The 20,541-nt window shown below is 49.0% G+C and overlaps 1 protein-coding gene and 1 pseudogene across 4 annotated transcripts in view; one reads left to right on the forward strand and one right to left on the reverse strand.

The window, feature by feature from the left end:
• The window catches only part of GRIK4 (glutamate ionotropic receptor kainate type subunit 4), a 174,241-nt gene that overhangs the window by 123,309 nt on the left and 30,391 nt on the right, over nucleotides 1-20,541 (forward strand). For all 4 annotated transcript variants that reach the window (XR_011735631.1, XM_065855672.2, XM_071798661.1 and 1 more), the window contains 3 exons: nucleotides 10,124-10,285; nucleotides 13,817-13,969; nucleotides 15,358-15,462. Coding sequence is in view for 3 of the 4 variants with exons in the window: in XM_065855672.2 (XP_065711744.1) it covers nucleotides 10,124-10,285; nucleotides 13,817-13,969; nucleotides 15,358-15,462 (420 nt within the window). In the remaining variant the exon portion in view is untranslated. The remainder of the gene's footprint in view (nucleotides 1-10,123; nucleotides 10,286-13,816; nucleotides 13,970-15,357; nucleotides 15,463-20,541) is intronic.
• On the reverse strand, nucleotides 1,128-1,246 carry LOC136111580 (5S ribosomal RNA; annotated as a pseudogene).

The following is a 20,541-nucleotide window of genomic DNA, read 5'->3' on the forward strand; positions in this document are numbered from 1 at the left end:
GCTGCTTAGAGATGGAAAAATATTTCAGGCAAAAAAAAGAAAAGGGGATAAAATGCTGAATTAAACACCTGCCCTGCGGCACTAGAGGGGAATTCAGTTTCTGTCTTCTAGCGTTAATTTTATTTAATAAGCGCATCTCAGCCAAGAGCTCGTTGTGTGTCGCAGCTCCTCTCTCTGCGGAGCGTTAGATGGAGGCAAGTTGCTGCAGGTCCCTGACACCGGTCCATGGGGAGAGCGATTCGGGGGTGACGAGTGTGATTCGGGGCCCAATGAGTGCCAGTAGCATCACCCGGGGAGGTCGTGGTGCAGGAGAGCAGATGTGGCAGGAGGTAGCGGGAGCAAATGAGGAAGAAGACCTCGGCCCCCAGCGCATTTCCTTCAGAGCCGAGGCGAGCAGGCTGATGTAAAAATATCCATGGGCTAATTTGCTGTGTGCAAATTCATTATCAGCCTCCTTCAGCCAGCTCAAGGGAGCCTTTTTGTCAGCAACAGAATCACAGAATCACACAGAACCCCAGAATGTGAGGGGTTGGAAGGGCCCTGGAAAGCTCATCCAGTGCAATCCCCCATGGAGCAGGAACACCCAGCTGAGGTTCCACAGGAAGGGGTCCAGGCGGGTTTGAATGTCTGCAGAGAAGGAGACTCCACAACCTCCCTGGGCAGCCTGGGCCAGGCTCTGACACCCTCACCCCCAACAAGTTGCTTCTCCTCTTGCAGTGGAACCTCCTGTGTTCCAGTTTGCACCCATTGCCCCTTGTCCTGTCACTGGTTGTCACCCAGAAGAGCCTGGCTCCATCCTCCTGACACTCCCCTTTCCATATTGATCCCCAGGAATGAGTCCCCCCTCAGTCTCCTCTTCTCCAGCTCCAGAGCCCCAGCTCCCTCAGCCTTTCCTCACCCGGGAGATGCTCCACTCCCTCCAGCATCTTGGTGGCTGCGCTGGACTCTCTGCAGCAGTTCCCTGTCCTTCTGGAGCTGAGGGGCCACAACTGGACACAATATTCCAGGTGTGGTCTCCCCAGGGCAGAGCAGAGGGGCAGGAGAACCTCTCTGACCTACTGACCACCCCCTTCTAACCCACCCCAGGTACCATTGGCTTCCTGGCCACAAGGGCCCAGTGCTGGCTCAGCCCACAGCACCCGCTATTCCCAGCTGGTCTCCCATCCAAGTACTGACCGGGCCTGACCTTGCTTAGCTTCCGAGATCAGACGGGAATGGGCATTCTCAGGGTGGTATGGCCGTATATATTTTATATATACATATATAAAATATAATGTCTGTGTAAGGGAGTCATGGTGTATTCCATAATAATAATAATATTAATAATAGTAGAAATAATAATCATAATGCCAGTGCATAAACAGAGCACTGTAAGCAGGCTGTTGTGTGTGTATAGAAAGCAATGTTCCTCCAAGTGCTGGAAATCCTTGAAATGGGCAGCGCAGAGGAGGAGGGATGCTGGATGCCTCCAAGATCCTGTGCTACAATTAATTCTTTTAGCTTGTTAATTCTGTGTAGCTTGTTCTTGGTTTTGTTGTTTGTTTTCTTTTTCTCTCTCTCTTTTGTTTTTTTTTTTTAAATTTAACATATGGACCTCAGGCTGGATTTAAATTTCAAAACATTTATCAAGGAGATTAGATGCAAATAATTGAAACAATTAAAATTATTACTGTAAGAAGGAAGGTGTAAAGGAGTTTTACTAGTGCCTTGAGTCAGATGGTCTATTCATTAGATGCAGTTTTGTTCACCGACAATATTGTGTGGAGGTGGCGTTGCTGATAAAAGAGCTGCCGTATTCAATTTCCAGAGACTGGATAAATCAGTTTTCGTTTGGTTTTGTGTTTCCTGTTTTTTCTTCTGTGTTTACTGACTTGCAAAGGGGTTGTTTTTTCCTATAGGGTGACGTTTGAAAGCTGAATTGTCATCCTGGGTACCCTGTTGGACCCGGGGGGGAAACAAGTGTCCAAATCAACCGGACAACGTCACACGTTTCAGTAGTAGCTCGTCATTACGGGAACATCCCTTGGAAGGAGGGAATGGTGTAAAGCAGAGGGTTTTTAGTCCTGCTTTGTGAAATTACCTTCTCTTGGTGTCTTTTTGTGTCTGGTCCTGCCAAGTTTTGCGTTCCATTGCTCTCTAGCGTGAGGGAAGAGCACGGACTCTCTTGTTGTGCTTTGACAATTTGGCCTTGCAGCCCAGCCAGCCTTCCTGCTTCCCAGCAGCTGACGCGAACGGTTTTTGTAGAGCCCCGATCGTCCCCTGGATTTATGGTTCATATTTCCGGTGGCATGTGGTAGCAGGCAAACAAATCAGGTTTTTGCGAGGGTGCCAAAGCAATTTCTCCTAGTTGGAGGTAGCGTGAGGAAAGGAGGATTTAGACGGAGCAATAACTGTACCTCCCTGTATTTTGCTGCCTGTGCTACCTTACCTGTCTTGGATCTTCTTGATGTGTTGTTCAGAGTCCATGCTGTGCTTGCTTCCCAGTTATCGAGTAAATCATTCTCTCACATACAGCCCGGGCCCTCTGCTGGGAGAGCAAACCTCTCTCTTTTCCCCTACCCTCGTGCTGTCATGTCCTATTTGTCTTGCAGACTTTCCACCCCGTGTTTTCCACAAGCTGTGCTGTTCAGGTCCCAGCATTAGCACTTGACCTCCTTGCTGTCTGAGGATTTGTCACTCTTCAAACCTCACGCTCCCTGCAGAGAAGTTGCAGTAAATTGCTTTTTCTAAACATGTGGGCAATGTGTTTTCCTAAATTGCTCTTGTTTGAAGAACAGCCTCCAAACTGTAATAGCTCTCCTTGCATGAGGAGGTAAAAGACCCATCCTTACATATGGCACAGTCTGATGCTTTTGTGATGCATCAACTTTGTCCAAGCAACCGGATTGTATATATATGTATATGGACAGTTCCGCTAAATTGTCCCCACCTTCACTGAGATCACAGTTCCTCTTTAACTACACGAATGGCCAAATAACAGTGCTTTGGGTACATCTCCCACATCCACTTACCTACTCAAAAGGCCACAATTTGTTGCTGTGATGACTTTTTTTTCTTCTATAGCAATTGATTTTTACATGTGGCCCATTATAAACCTATCGACTCTGTCAATCGCTTATAAATAACCTGAGCCTTTCAAGAAAACCATAAAGCACTTAACATAATAATGCCCACTTGAGTAAATAAATAAATGTGTTCTTAGAGGAGCTCAGGAGCGATGAACAGGCTCAGCAGGATCCAGAGAGGCGTTTTCTCCGCTGCTACATCTAACAGAGGAGCTGCGACATCTCGGGGGAGAAATTGGTCACTGGTGCCAGACTGAAGATCTGCGAACACCTCCGTGCCACAGGAGCCTCAAGGTCTTTTCAAGCTTCTTGCAAGGAACCTTTGGTTTAGCTGCTGGTTTGGAGTCCCTGGAGGCAGAGCGGTTCTTCTGCTCCCTCTGTGTCCGTGAGTCTTGCTGCAGACTCAGTGTGGTCATTGCCTTAGCTGGGAAAACCGGAATAATAGCAGAGCAGCTGCACCAGGACTAGGATGGTACTTTCTGCCCCTTTGGGCTGAGCCCACTGGTCCTGCCACCCTTGGCCCGAAGAACCAAGAGCTAAGATACTTTATGTTCTCTGCTTAGCGTTCGGATGGGGAATAGCGATGCACATTGGCATCCAGTGATGTCGGCAACGAAGCCTCTAGAGCTGTGCTGACTTTGCATGAGCTTCTGCATAAAAGCTGCCAGGCAATCTCACTATGGGAACTGTGTGTGTTTGGAGGGTGACAGCTTTCCTAAGCAACAAATACTCTTGAAATGGAAGTTTTGCCAGCGCTGAGGGCTCAATAATAGAGAAATGGAAGCCTTGGCCCAGTGTTGTCCTTCCCATCCCACATAAAAATAGAGAAGGAACAGTACAGTGTGTTCTGGACCCTGTGCTTATTGTAAATCAGCCTTCGCTGCCATCAGAGGGTCAGATCCTGGGTCTGAGGGGAATGGGGCAGGTCCAAAAATCCGATGAAGTCCTTGCAGTAATTAAGAGAGGAAGATAAACGTGTGTGTGAGCAAGAGAAGGAGAGAGGGGAACATATTACTGTCAGTGTAGGCTGAATTGAGCAAATCCTGCTCCTTCCAGGGGCTTGGGATGGGATGAGGTCAAGCATGTTGTGTGTGGAAGGTCTTGAAATCACTAAAACTGCAACGAGCCCATCTTTCCGCTTGTCTCCAGCGTGTGGGCAGTGGCTGCTGTCTCCCTGCTCCCAGGTGATCTGGCATATTAAAAATGTGATAAGAATCGAGTCAAAGAGCGAGGTTCCGCGCACACAAATGGGATGCTGAACAATATCACCGGCTAAATCGATAAAGCTGGAAGAGGCTCAGCAGCCGGTGCGAAGCGCTGAATAGCAAACCGGCCGTCTGGCCGCTGCGGGGTGAGCAATAACCAGGAGCCGAAGGGAGAGCAGGGGAGTCTGCAGGGTTCGCAGTTCCGCGCTTGCAAAAACATTTGCTTATCAAGCAGCCTGTTGTGGCACTAATAATGCCCTTTCCACACCAAGTCTCCATCCTTGGGAGGATGGGTGGCAGCTGGACATGATTTGTGAGGTCTGCTTTAGTCTGGGAGTGGAACACTTAGGCGCAGATTTGGGAGGATACTTCATTAGTTATATGCTTCACGGCCTCAGTGTTTTATCCGTGTCTCTCTTAGGCTTAATTGTGCTGTCAGGTTTTTAATCTCACAGAATCCCAGAATGTCAGGGGTTGAAGGGCCCTGGAAAGCTCATCCAGGTCAATCCCCCATGGAGCAGGAACACCCAGCTGAGGTTCCACAGGAAGGGGTCCAGGCGGGTTTGAATGTCTGCAGAGAAGGAGACTCCACAACCTCCCTGGGCAGCCTGGGCCAGGCTCTGACACCCTCACCCCCAACAAGTTGCTTCTCCTCTTGCAGTGGAACCTCCTGTGTTCCAGTTTGCACCCATTGCCCCTTGTCCTGTCACTGGTTGTCACCCAGAAGAGCCTGGCTCCATCCTCCTGACACTGCCCCTTTCCATACTGATCCCCAGGAATGAGTCCCCCCTCAGTCTCCTCTTCTCCAGCTCCAGAGCCCCAGCTCCCTCAGCCTTTCCTCACACGGGAGATGCTCCACTCCCTTCAGCATCTTGGTGGCTGCGCTGGACTCTCTGCAGCAGTTCCCTGTCCTTCTGGAGCTGAGGGGCCACAACTGGACACAATATTCCAGGTGTGGTCTCCCCAGGGCAGAGCAGAGGGGCAGGAGAACCTCTCTGACCTACTGACCACCCCCTTCTAACCCACCCCAGGTCCCATTGGCTTCCTGGCCACAAGGGCCCAGTGCTGGCTCATGGTCACCCTGCTGTCCCCAGGACCCCCAGCTCCCTTTCCCCTATGCTACTCTCTAATAGATCATTCCCCAACTTATACTGGAACCTGGCTGTTTTTTCCTCTGTGCCTCGGTTTCCCCCTCTGTATTCCTGGCAGGAGTCCCCATGGCACCGCGCTGTGACAAGATGAGAAGCAGCGTGTTGCTGCTGTTGTGTTACAGAGCCAGAGCGAAGCGGGCAGGGCAGGAGGAGGATTCCCATCAGAAACCCACCGGTGCAGCCTGAGGTGGGAGAAGGTTGGTGGGTGCTCAGTCCCAGTTGGGATCGGTTGGCGCATGATCCAGATGTGCACATTGCACTGGGTAATACGCTTGTACCTCATGGGTTTATGTTCCTAATGGAAGGGAGGCTATAGCCTATCAAACTCCTGGTTGTAAGTCACAGCGAGCGACGCCAGGAAATCCAAGCTTTAAAGTCATGAATTACAGAGCGTGGCTGTGTGGCTTTTATTAGCCAGGTTCTCCTGATGATCGAAGCATTCGGGTCACTCGGTAGGTTTTGTCTGCTGCTGTCAAGCGAGAATGCAGGTCGAGTGCCGCATGAAGCACAGAAACCCAAGAGTGACTTCATCCTCTAATAACTCCTCCAGTGCCGTCTCCCAGGGAACCCCTTTGTATTCAATTAGCTAATGTGTGCCTAGCACTTTGAAAATATAGAGTGCTATAGAATTGCTAAGTGTTGTTGTTTAACACCGCATATTTAGTGGTTGCAGGCCTGTAGTAGAAGTCAGGATATCTACACTGGAATTGCCTGGTGCTGCTGCGGAATTTGCTGTGATTTGAGCAAAGCCTGGGGACCTTTCTGCTGTAAAAGTTCGTTAATTTTGGCTGCTGGACCCTCAGGGCTTACTTTTTCTGAGATCTCATGAAACAGAATATTGACGTTTGGTGGGTGCTTTAAAAACCAGTCTAAAAGGAGGGGGAAGAATTCAAGCAACCAGGATTTATGTACCTGAAATTAGCCTTGGTGTGGTATTTTGATGGTCTTTGTACCTCAGGTTGCCCTGCTTGTCAGAAAGAAGCTGGTGTGAGATGGGCAAAATGCTGGTCAACTCTTGTTCCAGTGTGAGGAGAGGGAAAAAATTATGGGCAGTGGAACAGGAGGTAATTGGGAGATGCTGGGTGCACCCATCTCTTTAATTCACCAGGAATTGCCTGGAATTGTGTGGTTCCAAAGCTGAATTTGCACAGGTGGAGGAGGCCGGGCCAAGCCACACCAGGCTTGGAGCCCATTAACCATTAACCAGGATCTGCTGACAGGAGTGAGTTATTTTCATAATGCCTCCTTGCTCTGGAAAGCCCTCTTCAGCCTGCCAGGGCAGCAGGCAGCACTGCAGAGGAGGAAGAGTGATGGAGAGGAGAGGAGAGGAGAGGAGAGGAGAGGAGAGGAGAGGAGAGGAGAGGAGAGGAGAGGAGAGGAGAGGAGAGGAGAGGAGAGGAGAGGAGAGGAGAGGAGAGGAGAGGAGAGGAGAGGAGAGGAGAGGAGAGGAGAGGAGAAGCGGCTGTGAAACTGTTCTGTGTAAGCCCTGGCCCCACCAGCTTTGTCTAGCAGTCAGGGTCAGGTATGTATATCGTAATATCGTATATATATATCGTAATTGTGCTCGGACTGCTTAAAATTCTTCCTAACTTAGGCAAAAGTCAGCTTCAGTACCTCTCAATGAGAAACCCTTGGATCTGACACGGAATCCCTGTGCGCTCGCTGCAGAGCCGCTCACGTGTCCGAGTCTTGCTTCTCAAATCCGAGCAGTATTTCCCTGCCTCAGTCTGATGTTTGGAAAGGTAAATGTGTTCAGACTTGCATGCAAACACACGGTGAGAGGAGCTGTCTGAGGTCATGTCCAGGAGAAGGGTTTTCCACCCCTTTTCTCTCTCGCCATCGGGAGGGCAGGGCTGATGGATGGGGTGTCGAGCTCTGGAAACCACCCGAGCGGTGCAGGCCTTGAATGGCAAATTAGTTTGTGTTTGTAAACCGTGGGTTTGGAAATGTCAAGCGTGGTGAATGACCAGCTAGGAAAGGAAAAAACAACAAGCAGGGGCAGAAGCTGAGCCGGCAGCTACTGAAGTATCCCGATGCTCTCACCCCCCATAGCAAGCCTGACCTTACCAAATCTCTCTTATCCTATTGCAAATGAAGTGTGTCCCCCAAGGATGGTTTATCTCCATCTCATTGCATAGGCAGCTCACGGCTCATTTGCTCGATTCTGACCTGGGCCAGCAGAACGCTCTCGTGCACGTCTGATGGAAAACATCTCAAGGCAGAGTCAGAGCTGGGGCGGAGGCAGCAGCGGAGGGAAGGGACAGGGTCGCGTCCAGGCCGTGTGTGTTACAGAGGTGGATGCTTTATGAGTGTGACAGCAGCAGGAGCAGGGTTTTCTGCAGCTGGAGGCTTGCCTAGAAAAAGACAGATACAGAGAGCATTGGCTGCTGGAAAAGACTGAAGCTTGCAGCGACCAGCCACCGCTAATGGCAGCTGGGAAAAAGCTGCTGTTAACATTTGAACCTGAGCAAACTGTTCTCTCCGTGGGGAAGAAGAGCAAGATGACTTCTAAAAGAAAATTCTCTAGTATAAAATCTTATGCTTAAATGACAGCTTATTTGTTTCCAAAGCTGCGCTGAACTCCGAGAATAGTTAACGTCACTTGATTTCCCACTCCGGTAAAATTATTGGTGCAGAACTAGGGCTGAGTTTCTAGCTTTGTACTATGAACACACAACTGGAATCAGACAGCTTGGCTCAATAATATACTCCAGAGAGCTTTGCACTTGTAGAGGTCTTTAGAAGCGAAAAGGTTGGTTGAGAGATTCAGCTACTTGGTGCCTTTGTGACAGCGGTAGTCAAATGTTACCATCAGATGGGGAACAGACAGAGAATTCATGTGGCCAGCTTGAGGCGACTGAAAGAGTCAGTGGAAAAGCAAAGAGTAGAGTTTGGGACTTGCCAGCTCCACGTGCACTCGTTTCTCCTAATCCTGTGGGTTCAGCCTTGCGAGTGCTGCGTGCCCGGCAAGTGGTGCCCGTGCCTCAGTTTCCCCCATGTGAAGTGAGGGCAGCAGGGCGTTCCCTTCCCCAGGAATCGCAGATTTGAGGAGCAGAGCATAACAAACCTGCCAGGGCCTGAGCAACCTCGAAAGCTTAGAAACGTTTCCAGGGGAGAAAAGGTGTAATGAGTAAAGGCACTAATTTCAGCTGCCTTGAGATTGGGGTTGTCTGGCCTGAGACTGAAGCCTTGGACTCTGTGGCTGTTTTGCTACCTAACATCTCATTTTCTTTCTGCTCTAACGAAGCCAGGAGGGCAGTCAGGCAGCTGTGCCCAGCACAATTTGCCTCTTGGCTCTGCCTGGGGGAACTGGTATTTTTCAGGGGCTCAACAAATCTCCTGCTGCTCTGCTTGCATCCAGGATCTCCTCGGGCCCAGGTCCTCATTAGCCATCTGCCCTCGTCGCGCGGGTTGACAGGCTGCTGTGGGTAAACGGATCACCTGTCAGGAAGGCAGGAGGATAATATCAGTCAAATGAATCAATAGTTCACAGGCAATTTCACGTTACCTAACGTTAATGTGGTTGTGTCCAAAATGCACTTAATCCTGTGTCTGATCGCGTTCTCGTGGGAGTTCGCTGTGCTGGAATAGGTTTGTAACTCCATGTTTCGGAGATTTACAGACATTGTTCCTACCCGGGAAAGATAAAAAATGACGTGACTCACTGAGATCTCCTCGTCCGCAGAGCCAAAAGACATCCGTATTAGTGATGAAAGAGAATGGGCACCCAGCAGTTTCTGAAACTATCATTCCCACCTTCTCACTCCATTTTAGCAATTAGCAAAAGAGAAATTAGTGAGGAAGGCACCATTATTTCCCGCTAATAGGACAAGGAGGGCTGGACTCTTCTCCAGGAAGCTGGCTTTGTCGTGTAACTGCTTCCATTGACATGAGTAGCAAAACAGAGCTCTCCCTTTTTGCCCTTTATTTTAAATACATCCTGCCACTTTGCTCTTGAGAAATACAAGAGGATGGGCCCCACACCAAAGCCTCGCAGGCAAAGCAGCTTCTCACCATCCACACATGGCACGAGGCAGCAGGACAGGATTTCATTTCATTTAGCAGCTTAGACTTGGTGTCCCGAATTGGATGTGGTGCTGTTAGAGCAGCTTCACTCAGCACATGATGTTTGCTGTCTAGGTTTGGGTCCAGCTATTTACTATTTTACTAAAAATAGTAAAGGAAGGACATAAATTTCCCTCCAGATGTGAATCTCCACAGTCTGGTGGTCTCGGTGGCCCAGGGATCCCTTCTGCCCCAGGTTTGGGTGGACAACCATCGTCTGGCTGGGGCTCTCAGCCACAGCAATACCCAGGCACAGCGTATTTTCATGGGGATCTTCTGCTGTCCTGGGGATCTTCTGCCAGGTGAGCTGGTTTGTGAGCCTCAAAGAAGAACGTGGTTTGCAGGAACCAGCGCTCAGAAATGAAAAGCTGCTTTGGAGGGGTTTCGGTCTCTCTGTGGAACTTGTGCAATAAAGTCCTGGACCTGGCTGACACCTTCGTTAAAAACCTGAGACAGGCATTAGCACCCAGGCTTTCCGTGCCGGCTGGTGGGTGGATTTCAGCCCCAACGTGGGTTCCAAACACAGGTTCTCGTAGCTGTGTGGTCCTGTCTTCCCTTCAAAGCTGTTGAGTGTTTCTGAAGATTTTTGGAGCTTGTTTTCTTCCCTAATCCTGTTTTCTGGTTTGGGCTGCTTTAGGAGTTTTCCCTGCAGCGCCTGGACAGCCAGATGGACGACAGAGTCAACATCCTGGGCTTTTCCATTTTCAACCAGTCTCACGCTTTCTTCCAAGAGTTCGTCCAGAGCCTCAACCAGTCCTGGCAGGAGAACTGCGACCACGCTCCTTTCACCGGCCCAGCAGTAAGTAAAGTCCTTCACTAATTATTTAATCCAGGTAGCCTCTGTGCTAAGGAGCTTGGGCTCAGCTCCAGGCTTGGATTGGCTCCCATGGTTGTAGGTCTTGGTGAGATGATGCTCCAGGAATGGGAAGCATGAACCTTAGCTAAGGAGGTAGGAGAGGTATCAAGCTGTGACTTATGGGGAACCTCCTGATCTGGAGAATATTAAGGTGATCCTGAAAGACGCTGATCGCCCAAAGGGACCTTGGGGAACCACATGGAACTTTAGAGGGCTCGTTGATACTTGAATGGCTGTACAGCTTAGAATTCAAGCCTAATCTTGATTGAAATTATATTTATATGTAAGTGCAGGGGATGATGCAGCCCTGATTGAGTGTGAAATTTGTCCCTGTCTGTTTTCCTCTAGGAAAAGAGGGAGTGTGGATGCAAACAGCCTGGGCAGGTGCCAAGGGGCTGTGTAGCCTTGCGTGCTCTAACTTCTCCCTGATAAGTGTGTGGATCAGCACTGAAATCTTCCCTAAAGACCCTTCATTACTGGGAAGGTTTGCGAAGCAGATTTGCTGAATTGGGGCCACAGGGAGCCACAGCTGGAGCTGGGGCAAGGGAAAGAGGAAATGTCAGCAGTGGGACCTTTTGCATCATTTTTAAGGAACTCGGAGTCCTCTTGACAACCTGTGGCAGCCGTGTGCTGCTGAAAACATCCTTATTATCACTAGAAAGTGATCTTAAGCAGGCAAAATATGGAGCTTCACATCCTATTGGCTGCACTTGGAGCTCAGGCTCCACGGATTGTCTCTGCCATTGGAAATCTGGCAGGTCTCACCTCCTGGAGCGCATCTCTCTGCGTAAGAACGTCCCTCTTTAGTCCTGGGGAGCAAATATCTCATGCTAAAAAGGGAAGAGCAAGCTCAACAGCTGGAAGTGACAGGAGGGAGGGTTCCTGCGAGCTGCAAACTCCCAGGGCTTGCTTGGTCGAGCTGAGAAAGCGTCTGAGGAAGGAGGAGGGAGCTGCTTGCTCTAACGCCGTTCTCATTAATCACATCGCAAAGAAAGGGAATCAGAGAAAATCATTCAAATTACAGATGGCTAGATTAGGTAATTAGAAGTTAGGCTAAAACAGATGTTTGTAATTAAGTGTTTATGTCATTGAATAAAACCCAGATTGTCAAGTCTATTTCACAGGATTTTAATGGTTTTAATTCTTTGTGTTATGTTTGGGGGCAAAGATACACAGAATAATGTTTTAGGAAGAGAAGAAAAAACACAAACTAGCCAAACCTGTTCATATTTCCCTAGAGATCAGTTCACCTTTAAACGTGGCCTTCACATGGGAGATATCCTTAAATAACTAATAAAGTGGAATCTTCCACCTGACTCTGCTTAACCTGCTGTTAGTTCACAGGCAAATTGGCTTTTGGTGACATGGTGACAAAGCTGTGGTTTAAAATGTAGTAGTAGTGCGAGGTTTTATAGGTGGCGTGAAGAAAGTTGAATGGAAATGCGGTGTTCCTGAGGAAAATTGCAATAAAAAATAAAATGAAAGAGGTGCGTTGAGGGTATGGCAGGGACTTGTATTCGCCACTGCGAGGACTTGATCCTGTGCATCACAACCCGCTCCGCAAACCCTAAATTGCTTGAAATCGTAAGGGGGCTGCCAGAAATCCGAACAAATTGTTTGAGGCTAAGGAGTAAAATATTCCAATCAATAATGTCAAATGCTTCGCTAAGATCTACAAGTCTCTTGCTAACCAGCTAATAAGAGATCATTAACTGCTCAGGGAAAATGGAAATGAAAACCCAGCAGGAGGCAATTAAAAATGCTGGGCCAATGTTCTCGTTTGGTACGAGATGGTGAAACTTCGGGGTTGTGTTTGCTCTCGTAACATTTTCATTGGGCCAACTTGTATTTATATGATTCCTGATCCAGAAAGGCATTTGCTAGTTGGATATGGCAACCTGAATGGGGTTCGGTCCACGGTTAAAATTAAATATATGCTAAAGAGCTTCACAGAACAGTGGCTGAGGTGCTATTAAGAAAGGAACTTGTACTGAAGGCACCAAACAAAGGTAGGGAGAAGGGTCAGATGCAAGACTGGCAGGTGGAAAGTCCTTGGTTACTTCTTGTGTAAGACAGATTCAACAAATCCATGCAGGAGAAATGTGACAGAGTAAGTATGGGTTGGAAAAGTGAGGGGTTGCTGGTGCCATTAGAACCGGCGTTTGGGGTTTTGCACGCATGAGGCTGGAATCGTGTCTTTTAACTTGTATATTATAAGGTTTTGTGCTGCTTGTTAACTGCCTAATCCCAGGCCATTGTGGTCGATGATCTTACCACTGATCTGAGTAAGATCAAGCAGGGTTAAGTCTGGCTCGCTCTGCTGCAATTAGTAACACAGTCGAGGCCAAAGGTTGGTTGGGATGATTGAACGGGGCAAGATTGTCCCTGCAGGGCCACTGACCAACGTGAATAAACCCGATCAGGGTCTGGGAGGAGCAGGGGATGTGGATACTGCTCAAGTGCTCTAAGTCACACACAGGGGAAAGGAGCCCCAGGCTAGAGACTGGAACCCGTTGTGGGAGCTGGCGTGGTAAAAGGATGCGGATGCTCTCAGAAGTAACCATGAGGAAAATGTAGCCTTGGTAGTAATGAGCTGCAGTGGCTGAATTCCAGCAGAGCCAGGAGGTGACAGTAATCAGAAGTGAAATCTTAGTCACAACAGCAAGCACGAGAGAGCAAATGGCTGATTATTAACCAGATAAAAATATTGGAACGGTTGCGCATGGGTGAAAAGCGTGGTTTGGGAGGCTTGGTGGACAAAGAAATCTGATTAAAGGTGGGAAGGAGAGGGGACGAGTCCTGTGATTCTGGACATTGCTTCAGCAATGCCATTACAGAGCAGGTCACAGCCAGCAGCAAACCGGAGGGACTACGTGGTCTCCATGGAGTCTGAAAGCCATGACTTAGTTGTATGAGAAGCAGATCTAGCAACACCTCATTTCCCATGGATCTGCCATCCACAGCAGTGGGAAGAATGGCTCTCCGAAGCACCACAGTCATCTTTCTTTTTGTGGGTGCACACATGTGACCTTTACTCTGCCCAGCCACCTATTTTGTTAGAACTTCATGCTCTCAGGAGTGTTCCACCCGGCCATCGGATTGATCAGGGGTCATCAAAGATAGGAGGATGATAATGATAAAGATACCATGAGGAACAAGCAAACAGAGGCGCAGAAGGTAAGGAAGCAAGTAAAGAAGAGGAGAAACGTAACATACAGGGAGCAGGACTGGGGCTGGCAATGGGATTACACTTGTCCCAGTGGTGCCTGCGCAGGCACAGCAGTTCAGACATACAAGTGCTTATGTTCTCCCTGCCCTCAGATGGGTGCAGTTCTGCTGGAGCAGAATGTCCTACATGGAGGAGGCCAAGGATTGTGCTCCATGCTGATCCCCGCTGAGGTTGCGGACGGAGCACTCTCTTCAAGCTCCATTTTTGCCTTCCATTCTCAGCGTTTTTCATCCTTTTCCCCACAGCTCTCCTCCGCCCTGCTGTTCGATGCCGTGTATGCCGTGGTGACCGCCGTGCAGGAGCTGAACCGGAGCCAGGAGATCGGGGTGAAGCCGCTGTCCTGTGGGTCTGCCCAGATCTGGCAGCACGGCACCAGCCTGATGAACTACCTGAGAATGGTGAGAAGGGACTGAAGTTTGCTGGTGTGTTATAGGAGGGAGCGCTCATCGCTGCTGGAAGCAAAAGGCGTGTGTGTACATGCTGGTGCTGGCACAGCTCTCGAGCACAGCGTCGGTCTGTTTGAAGGTAGAACTGGGAATGAAAAGAGAGGAGATCTGAGGGCTGGTTTGTCACCGGCCTTGGAACGACATGAAACTCTGAATTTTTGAGGCTTTGCTGCAGAAAAAATGGAACTCAATGATTTCTATTTTTTTTTAAGTATGAAAGCTTCTAAGTGATTCGAACTCTGTTTCGAGTGAACTTGAGTTGATATAAGGTCATGCAATACAATTGCTTAGAGCACAGTGGCAAGAGGTGAGTTTCCCTGTGAAGAGGTTTGAGCTTCTTTGAACTCAAAAGTGTGGTTGCTGGAACTGATCAAGTCGAGTTCTGATTTCAGACCTAGTTCTGATTTCAGACCCTGAAATTTCAGCCTTGTGAAACAGTTGGAGTTTGTCAAAGTGATTCCTCAGGGCTGGGCTTGACCATGCAGAAGAAACATGTTTGCTGAGTCTGTTTGGGGTGCAGTTGTCGTGAGATGCAGAGAAATAGCACGTAACGGTTTGTGGAGGAATCCCCAGCTAGTGATTCGGTACAAGTAGGTAAGGGAACGAGCCATTATGGCTTATTGATGGGTTTTGCAGACGTGATGAATAACTGTGACCTCCATTAAACCTGTGAGCAGTTGATGGGGCGACTCATATTGTGTGTTGGCCAGGAATTGTAGCATGTTGGCCTCTGCTTGTGCCCCAAATTTGGCAAAGGTTGAACAGTGATGGACTAAGCATGTAAATGGTGCCTTGAATAGTGCCCCAAAAAGTTATAATATTTTTTATTTTCCTCCTAGATGATGGCACAAGAGACACAACAGTTTGTGACTGGTTAGGAAGTACAAATGCTGACTGCCTGTCATCGTCCTCCTAGGCAATGTGTGTATATGTATCTATATCTATGTATAGATAGATATCTCAACTACCTGAAAGGAGGTTGTAGCGTGGAGGGTGTTGGTCTCTTCTCCCAAGTAACAAGTGATAGGACAAGAGGAAATGTCCTCGAGTTGCACCAGGGGTGGTTCAGATTGGATATTAGGAAAAAATCATTCACAGAAAGTGTTGTCGGGCATTGAACAGGCTGCCCAGGGCAGTGGTGCAGTCACCATCCCTGGAGGGGTTTCAACGGTTCTTAGGGACGTGGTTCAGTGCTGGAGTCAGGTTATGGTTGGACTCGATGATCCTGAGGGTCTCTTCCAAGCGAAATGATTCTGCGACGACACGGTGAAAAGCTGGCGTCTTTTCCAACCTAACCGATTCCGTGATTCCATGATTCCAACTCATTCTCTCTTGGACAGGTAGAATTGGAAGGTCTCACCGGCCACATCGAGTTCAACAGCAAAGGTCAGCGATCCAACTACGCCCTGAAGATCCTGCAGCACACGCGCGGCGGCTTCCGACAGGTGCGTCACGAGAGCTCTTGCTGGGCCTGGGTTGGCAAACACAGCGCGTTTCACTTCATCAAGGACGTGTCTTGAGATAATTTAGATTGACTTAATGTACCAGGCCCTGGAGGTGGTGATGTTGGAGCCACTATCTGTCCTGCCACAGTAACCCTCCTGTGCAGGAGATAATTCAGGTCATAAACTATGTGCTAGATACAAGCTCATGCTCTATAAACTTCTGTTCTTAAGCTTATGGAAACACATGTACTCAAAGCTGTTTGTATGGGGGGAAAATGGGATAATTTCCCATGAAATGGGCCAAAGTAAAAGGTACTTATGTACCTTTCCGAACAACTGCTTTTAGGAGGGAAAACAAAGGGGGCATTCCCATGTTCTCCGCTGTCTCTCCCCAGCCTGGTGCGCAGAGGCAAGTACGAGATAATTCACCTCTCGGTTTATGGTGCGTGTTCCTCTGTAATGGGTTTGCTGAGCTCAGACTCTCATTTGCTTTCTGTCTCAGTGCTCGTAGATTCCTCGTGGTGTTAGTCCCTTTTCTGCTTGTTCTTTGTGTCCGGGTGGTATTTTCTGGCTTCAGCTGAGGTTGGGGCCACAGATATCAAACTGTTGAGATTATGCGACACAAGCCCAAGGAATTAGGATTTTTCTTGGTAAACCCAAACCTCATTCTGGAAAAAAATGGAAGTCCCAGCAAGCAGGTTTTCATCTGTCTCACTTCCCTGCCCTTTTCTCAGCGATCGCCGCTTCTCCTCGATGCTGGCAGAGAACAAAAGCTGTTGTGTCTCACCCCACCCCGACAGAGCATTTTGGCGTTGGGAAATCTCTCCTGGCCGGGCAGCAGTGAGTTTTAGCCTTTGCAAGGATGTTCCCTGCCAGTTGTTACCTGTCAAGCGACAGCTCGGCTTTGATGCCGCCTTCAGCTGCGCGAGCGGGGATCAGGATGGCATTTTCCCCACAGTCAGATCTCTCATAGCACCAATGCCCTTTTCATATTTCCCAAACCCATCATGTGCTGAGCAGAAGTGACAGATCCAATCCCGTCTGCATTAATAAGAGTGTGCATTCAGGAAGAGAACGCTGTAAACCTCGCTAGGACAGCTCTGCTTTTGATGTGTTTAAACGTGGCAGGGACTTCACATGAAACACACAGGTCCTCTTGGAGCAGTGATTTGCAGGGAGCTCTGACTGCAGCCTGATCCGCCCTGAGACAAAAGCCCCAGCTCTTCCCCACAAAGCTGGGCTGACAGCAAACCTTTTTGGACCTGTTGCACGCCACGGCTCGGGAAATAAGCAGCTTCGTGTTTCAGAGGCACCCGGGAAAGCTGCGCTGGGACTAAGCTTTGCGCATTTCCCATCAGAGGGTGGTGATAAGTCCCTTCCTGATCCTGCCCACTCCTCTCAGTCACTGCCAAGAGACAATCAAGACAATTGAGTTCAATACTATTCCCTGAAAATAAAGCAAACAGTTTCAGAACAAATAGTAGGCCTTGGTACTTATTTTAAAAATGTTCTTTAAGCTTCAATGCTTGTTTGCTGCTCCCCTTATCAACAGGCGCGCTGAATAAAGCTATAGCTAAATGGGAAGTTAAATGTATTCACGAGGTGTTAAGGTCTCCATCTTGTTATTTGCAGTCTCTCAGAAAAAGCCAAAGTAACTACAAATAGCGCTGTGCCAGAAACTGGTTTCTTGACCAACAACGTTGCTATAGCATGCAAAGAACTGGTTCATTCTAACGTGGTCATGATTTTTGACGACAAGAGGCTTTGTATTTGAATATGGCATGTCATTTGGTCCCTGTGGAAACAAGTTGGAATGTTAAATATTTTTGGACACTTTGGAGTTACTGTTGCTCTTCCCATTTTCTTTAGGTGAACATATGGTTCATGGCAATACTGTACAGGTCTACAACCTCTTTACAGAAAGTAGTCTGGGGTGCAATGAGTTGCATGTTGTTGTGCTATAGACGGTTATTTTCTTCTCAGCAATGCAGCTTCTTGTAATAAAAATGACTACATAAATAATTAGAAATAATTTAATTAAGCCCGCTGTGAGGGGATGGGGTAGGGAACAGAAATTCACATCCTGGTAACAATCTTGTTCCCAAGGGTTGTATGAACTGATCTGCTCAGGCTCTTGTTTGAAACACTCGTGTTCTCTCCTTATTTTTAATCAAGCTCACACTCTCTGCCCGTTTCTCTCTTTCTCTCTGCTCCTCTCTCTCCTTCCATCCATTAGATCTGCTGGGGCTTCCAGCTCATCAGCTTCGATAGAGGAGGCACCAAATTTGAAGCTGATCCAGCCAGCAAACAAATTAGAGACACTTAGATTTTCTAACTCGCTGTTGCTTTTGGGCAAGGAGAGACAGGGCTTTTTGACATCCAGTTTTTAATACATTTATGTAACGCACCAAACGTGTCTTTGCCTGATTTAGCTTAACTAGTGGAAATTTTTCCCCAGCCATATGAGCGCTGCTCTCTGTTCATAGGATGCGCGATAAAGCACAGACTCATTAATGTGTTGGTGATCCATATATCTGACAAGGACTGAGCTTGTAAATGTCATCTTTTTTTTTATATTTTCTCTTTCTTTGCCCCTTTAAAAAATATTGCAGCACACCCCTCTGGTTTCAGCGCAGTGATCTGCAGTAAACCAAGAGCTGAGGTCTGGCAGCTTAACAGGAGGAGGGAATGAAGAGGGGCTGTGATTGATACAGCCCGAGGAAGGTGAGAGGAGAGGTGGGGAAACCACTGTCACGTTGTCCCCATCTATCTGTGACCTCTTGCTCTTGCCCGGTCCGAGGCGCAGCCAATTAGTTCCCATTTAGCTAAATGCTTTGCTGGTGTCCCGAGACAGAGCAGTGGAAGTGATGAGGGTGTCTAATTGGCATGTTGATGAGATATGGATGAGTTACCAGCTGATAGCTCTGAGACCCTCCGCAATCCCCGCTGCATCAAACCTTTTTAACTTAGAAGCGGCTAATCAGTCTCGATAGGGCTTGTTCCTCTTTAGCTGTTACCTCCAGCAAGAGTTCAGGGGCAGATCCTGCCAAGAGCTGAATGTATTTGCCCCCCAGGACCCAGTGAACTCGATGTGTGTCACCACCAGGTCCTGCCTGGGCTGGGCCAGGTGTCAGTCATGTCATCTGAAGGGACCACACCTGGAATATTGTGTCCAGTTGTGGCCCCTCAGCTCCAGAAGGACAGGGAACTGCTGCAGAGAGTCCAGCGCAGCCACCAAGATGCTGAAGGGAGTGGAGCATCTCCCGTGTGAGGAAAGGCTGAGGGAGCTGGGGCTCTGGAGCTGGAGAAGAGGAGACTGAGGGGGGACTCATTCCTGGGGATCAACATGGAAAGGGGCAGTGTCAGGAGGATGGAGCCAGGCTCTTCTGGGTGACACCCAGTGACAGGACAAGGGGCAATGGGTGCAAACTGGAACACAGGAGGTTCCACTGCAAGAGGAGAAGCAACTTGTTAGGGGTGGGGGTGGCAGAGCCTGGCCCAGGCTGCCCAGGGAGGTTGTGGAGTCTCCTTCTCTGCAGACATTCAAACCCGCCTGGACCCCTTCCTGTGGAACCTCAGCTGGGTGTTCCTGCTCCATGGGGGATTGCACTGGATGAGCTTTCCAGGGCCCTTCCAACCCCTCACACTCTGGGATTCTGTGACCTCTTGGTTGTTGCCGCGTGTGCTCGGGCGGGTTGTATGCGTCTCCTGTTCGTACAGGCGTTAATGGTGTTTTCTGTGTTCCGTGCTGACTTCTGTGCAGGAAGCTTCTCCTGCTTGCCTTGCTGCTGTCAGTCCTGCAGTTCTGTCCGTCAGAAGTGCTGACTCCACGGCAGAGCTGTGCAGTGTCCGGAGTGCTTTCTATCATTTGTTTTATGCCCTTTCCCTCCCCAGATGCCCCTCAGTTCCCTCCTCTCCAGGCCAATGAGGGCACCATGTACCAAGTACCTACTCAATTCGGTCTTCCCCTGGCACAGTCTCTTTCCAAAAGCAGACTTGATGAGAGGTGATAGCTTTTTGCAGTCCTTCTTTTTCCTGGCGACACAGAGGAAGGTGAGGTGATGAGCCCAGTCTGTAGGACAGTGCTAATGAGAGCCCAAAAGGTACCTGGATTCATTGCAGTGGTGCTCCCCTGCCTGTTCTATGACACTTGTATTCAGAGCTGGCTTTACCTGGGCTGTGGGGGTGGGAAGTGCCTCTGAAGCTTATGAAGAGGTCTTGCTGTGTCATCTCTCCCTGCCGTCGGCTGCCGTGCAGGCCTGCGGGGCACCGAGCAGAAGACTTCATTAAAATCATTAGCTTGAGTGGTATTTTGTCATCGCGTGCCACAAGAAAGCCCGGGTATTGTTAACGTGGCTGCGTCTGAACGGAGGAGCCGGAGGACTGAAGCAGCAAACTGGGGAAGCCTCACTCGCATGGCGTTAGCCGCTGGTGATTTTCTACAGCGATGTGAAATCTTTAAGCGTCATCGATCCGAACGACGCCTTTTGCAGAGCAGCTAATTGAGGGCCCTTGCCTGCCCGTGGGGATGGGGCAGTGTCACCAGCAGTGACACTTCCTTGCTCGCCTGAGGCTCTTTGGGCTGGTTCACGCTGCAGCTGTGAGTGTTTTCTCCCTGCCTATACCAAGGCCGTATAGCAAGACAGACCTGCCTGGAGATGAGGACGTGGACGGAACTGTTTCCACCCAGGCCACGAGGGCATAGAACCCTGCAAAGGTAGCGAGCTCTGACTTGCAACCAGGTGGTTGCGTTGCCCTTGCTGCTCTTCTGGGAAAGGTATATGCCACCGCTTCAGCTCCTCTGATCATTAGAAACGCTCTTCTAATTTTCAGCCTGTTTATTTCTGGCTGGTTTATATCTGTTTATTTTTGTGCCAATGCTATCACTTCAGCTTCAAAAGCTGTTCTACCTCTTTGCTATGGGCCTCCTCCACCTGGTGTATTTATACAGACCAATCACATCCACTACTAAAAAATCCCAAGTCCTATACACTCAAGTCCTAGTCCAGAGCCTTAACAACAGGATCTTCTTATCCATGTCCGTGTAGAGCGTTTGGTTGTTTTCTAACACATTTTACA

The sequence above is a fragment of the Patagioenas fasciata genome, chromosome 24 (genome assembly GCF_037038585.1).
Source record: "Patagioenas fasciata isolate bPatFas1 chromosome 24, bPatFas1.hap1, whole genome shotgun sequence".
NCBI lineage: Eukaryota > Metazoa > Chordata > Aves > Columbiformes > Columbidae > Patagioenas > Patagioenas fasciata.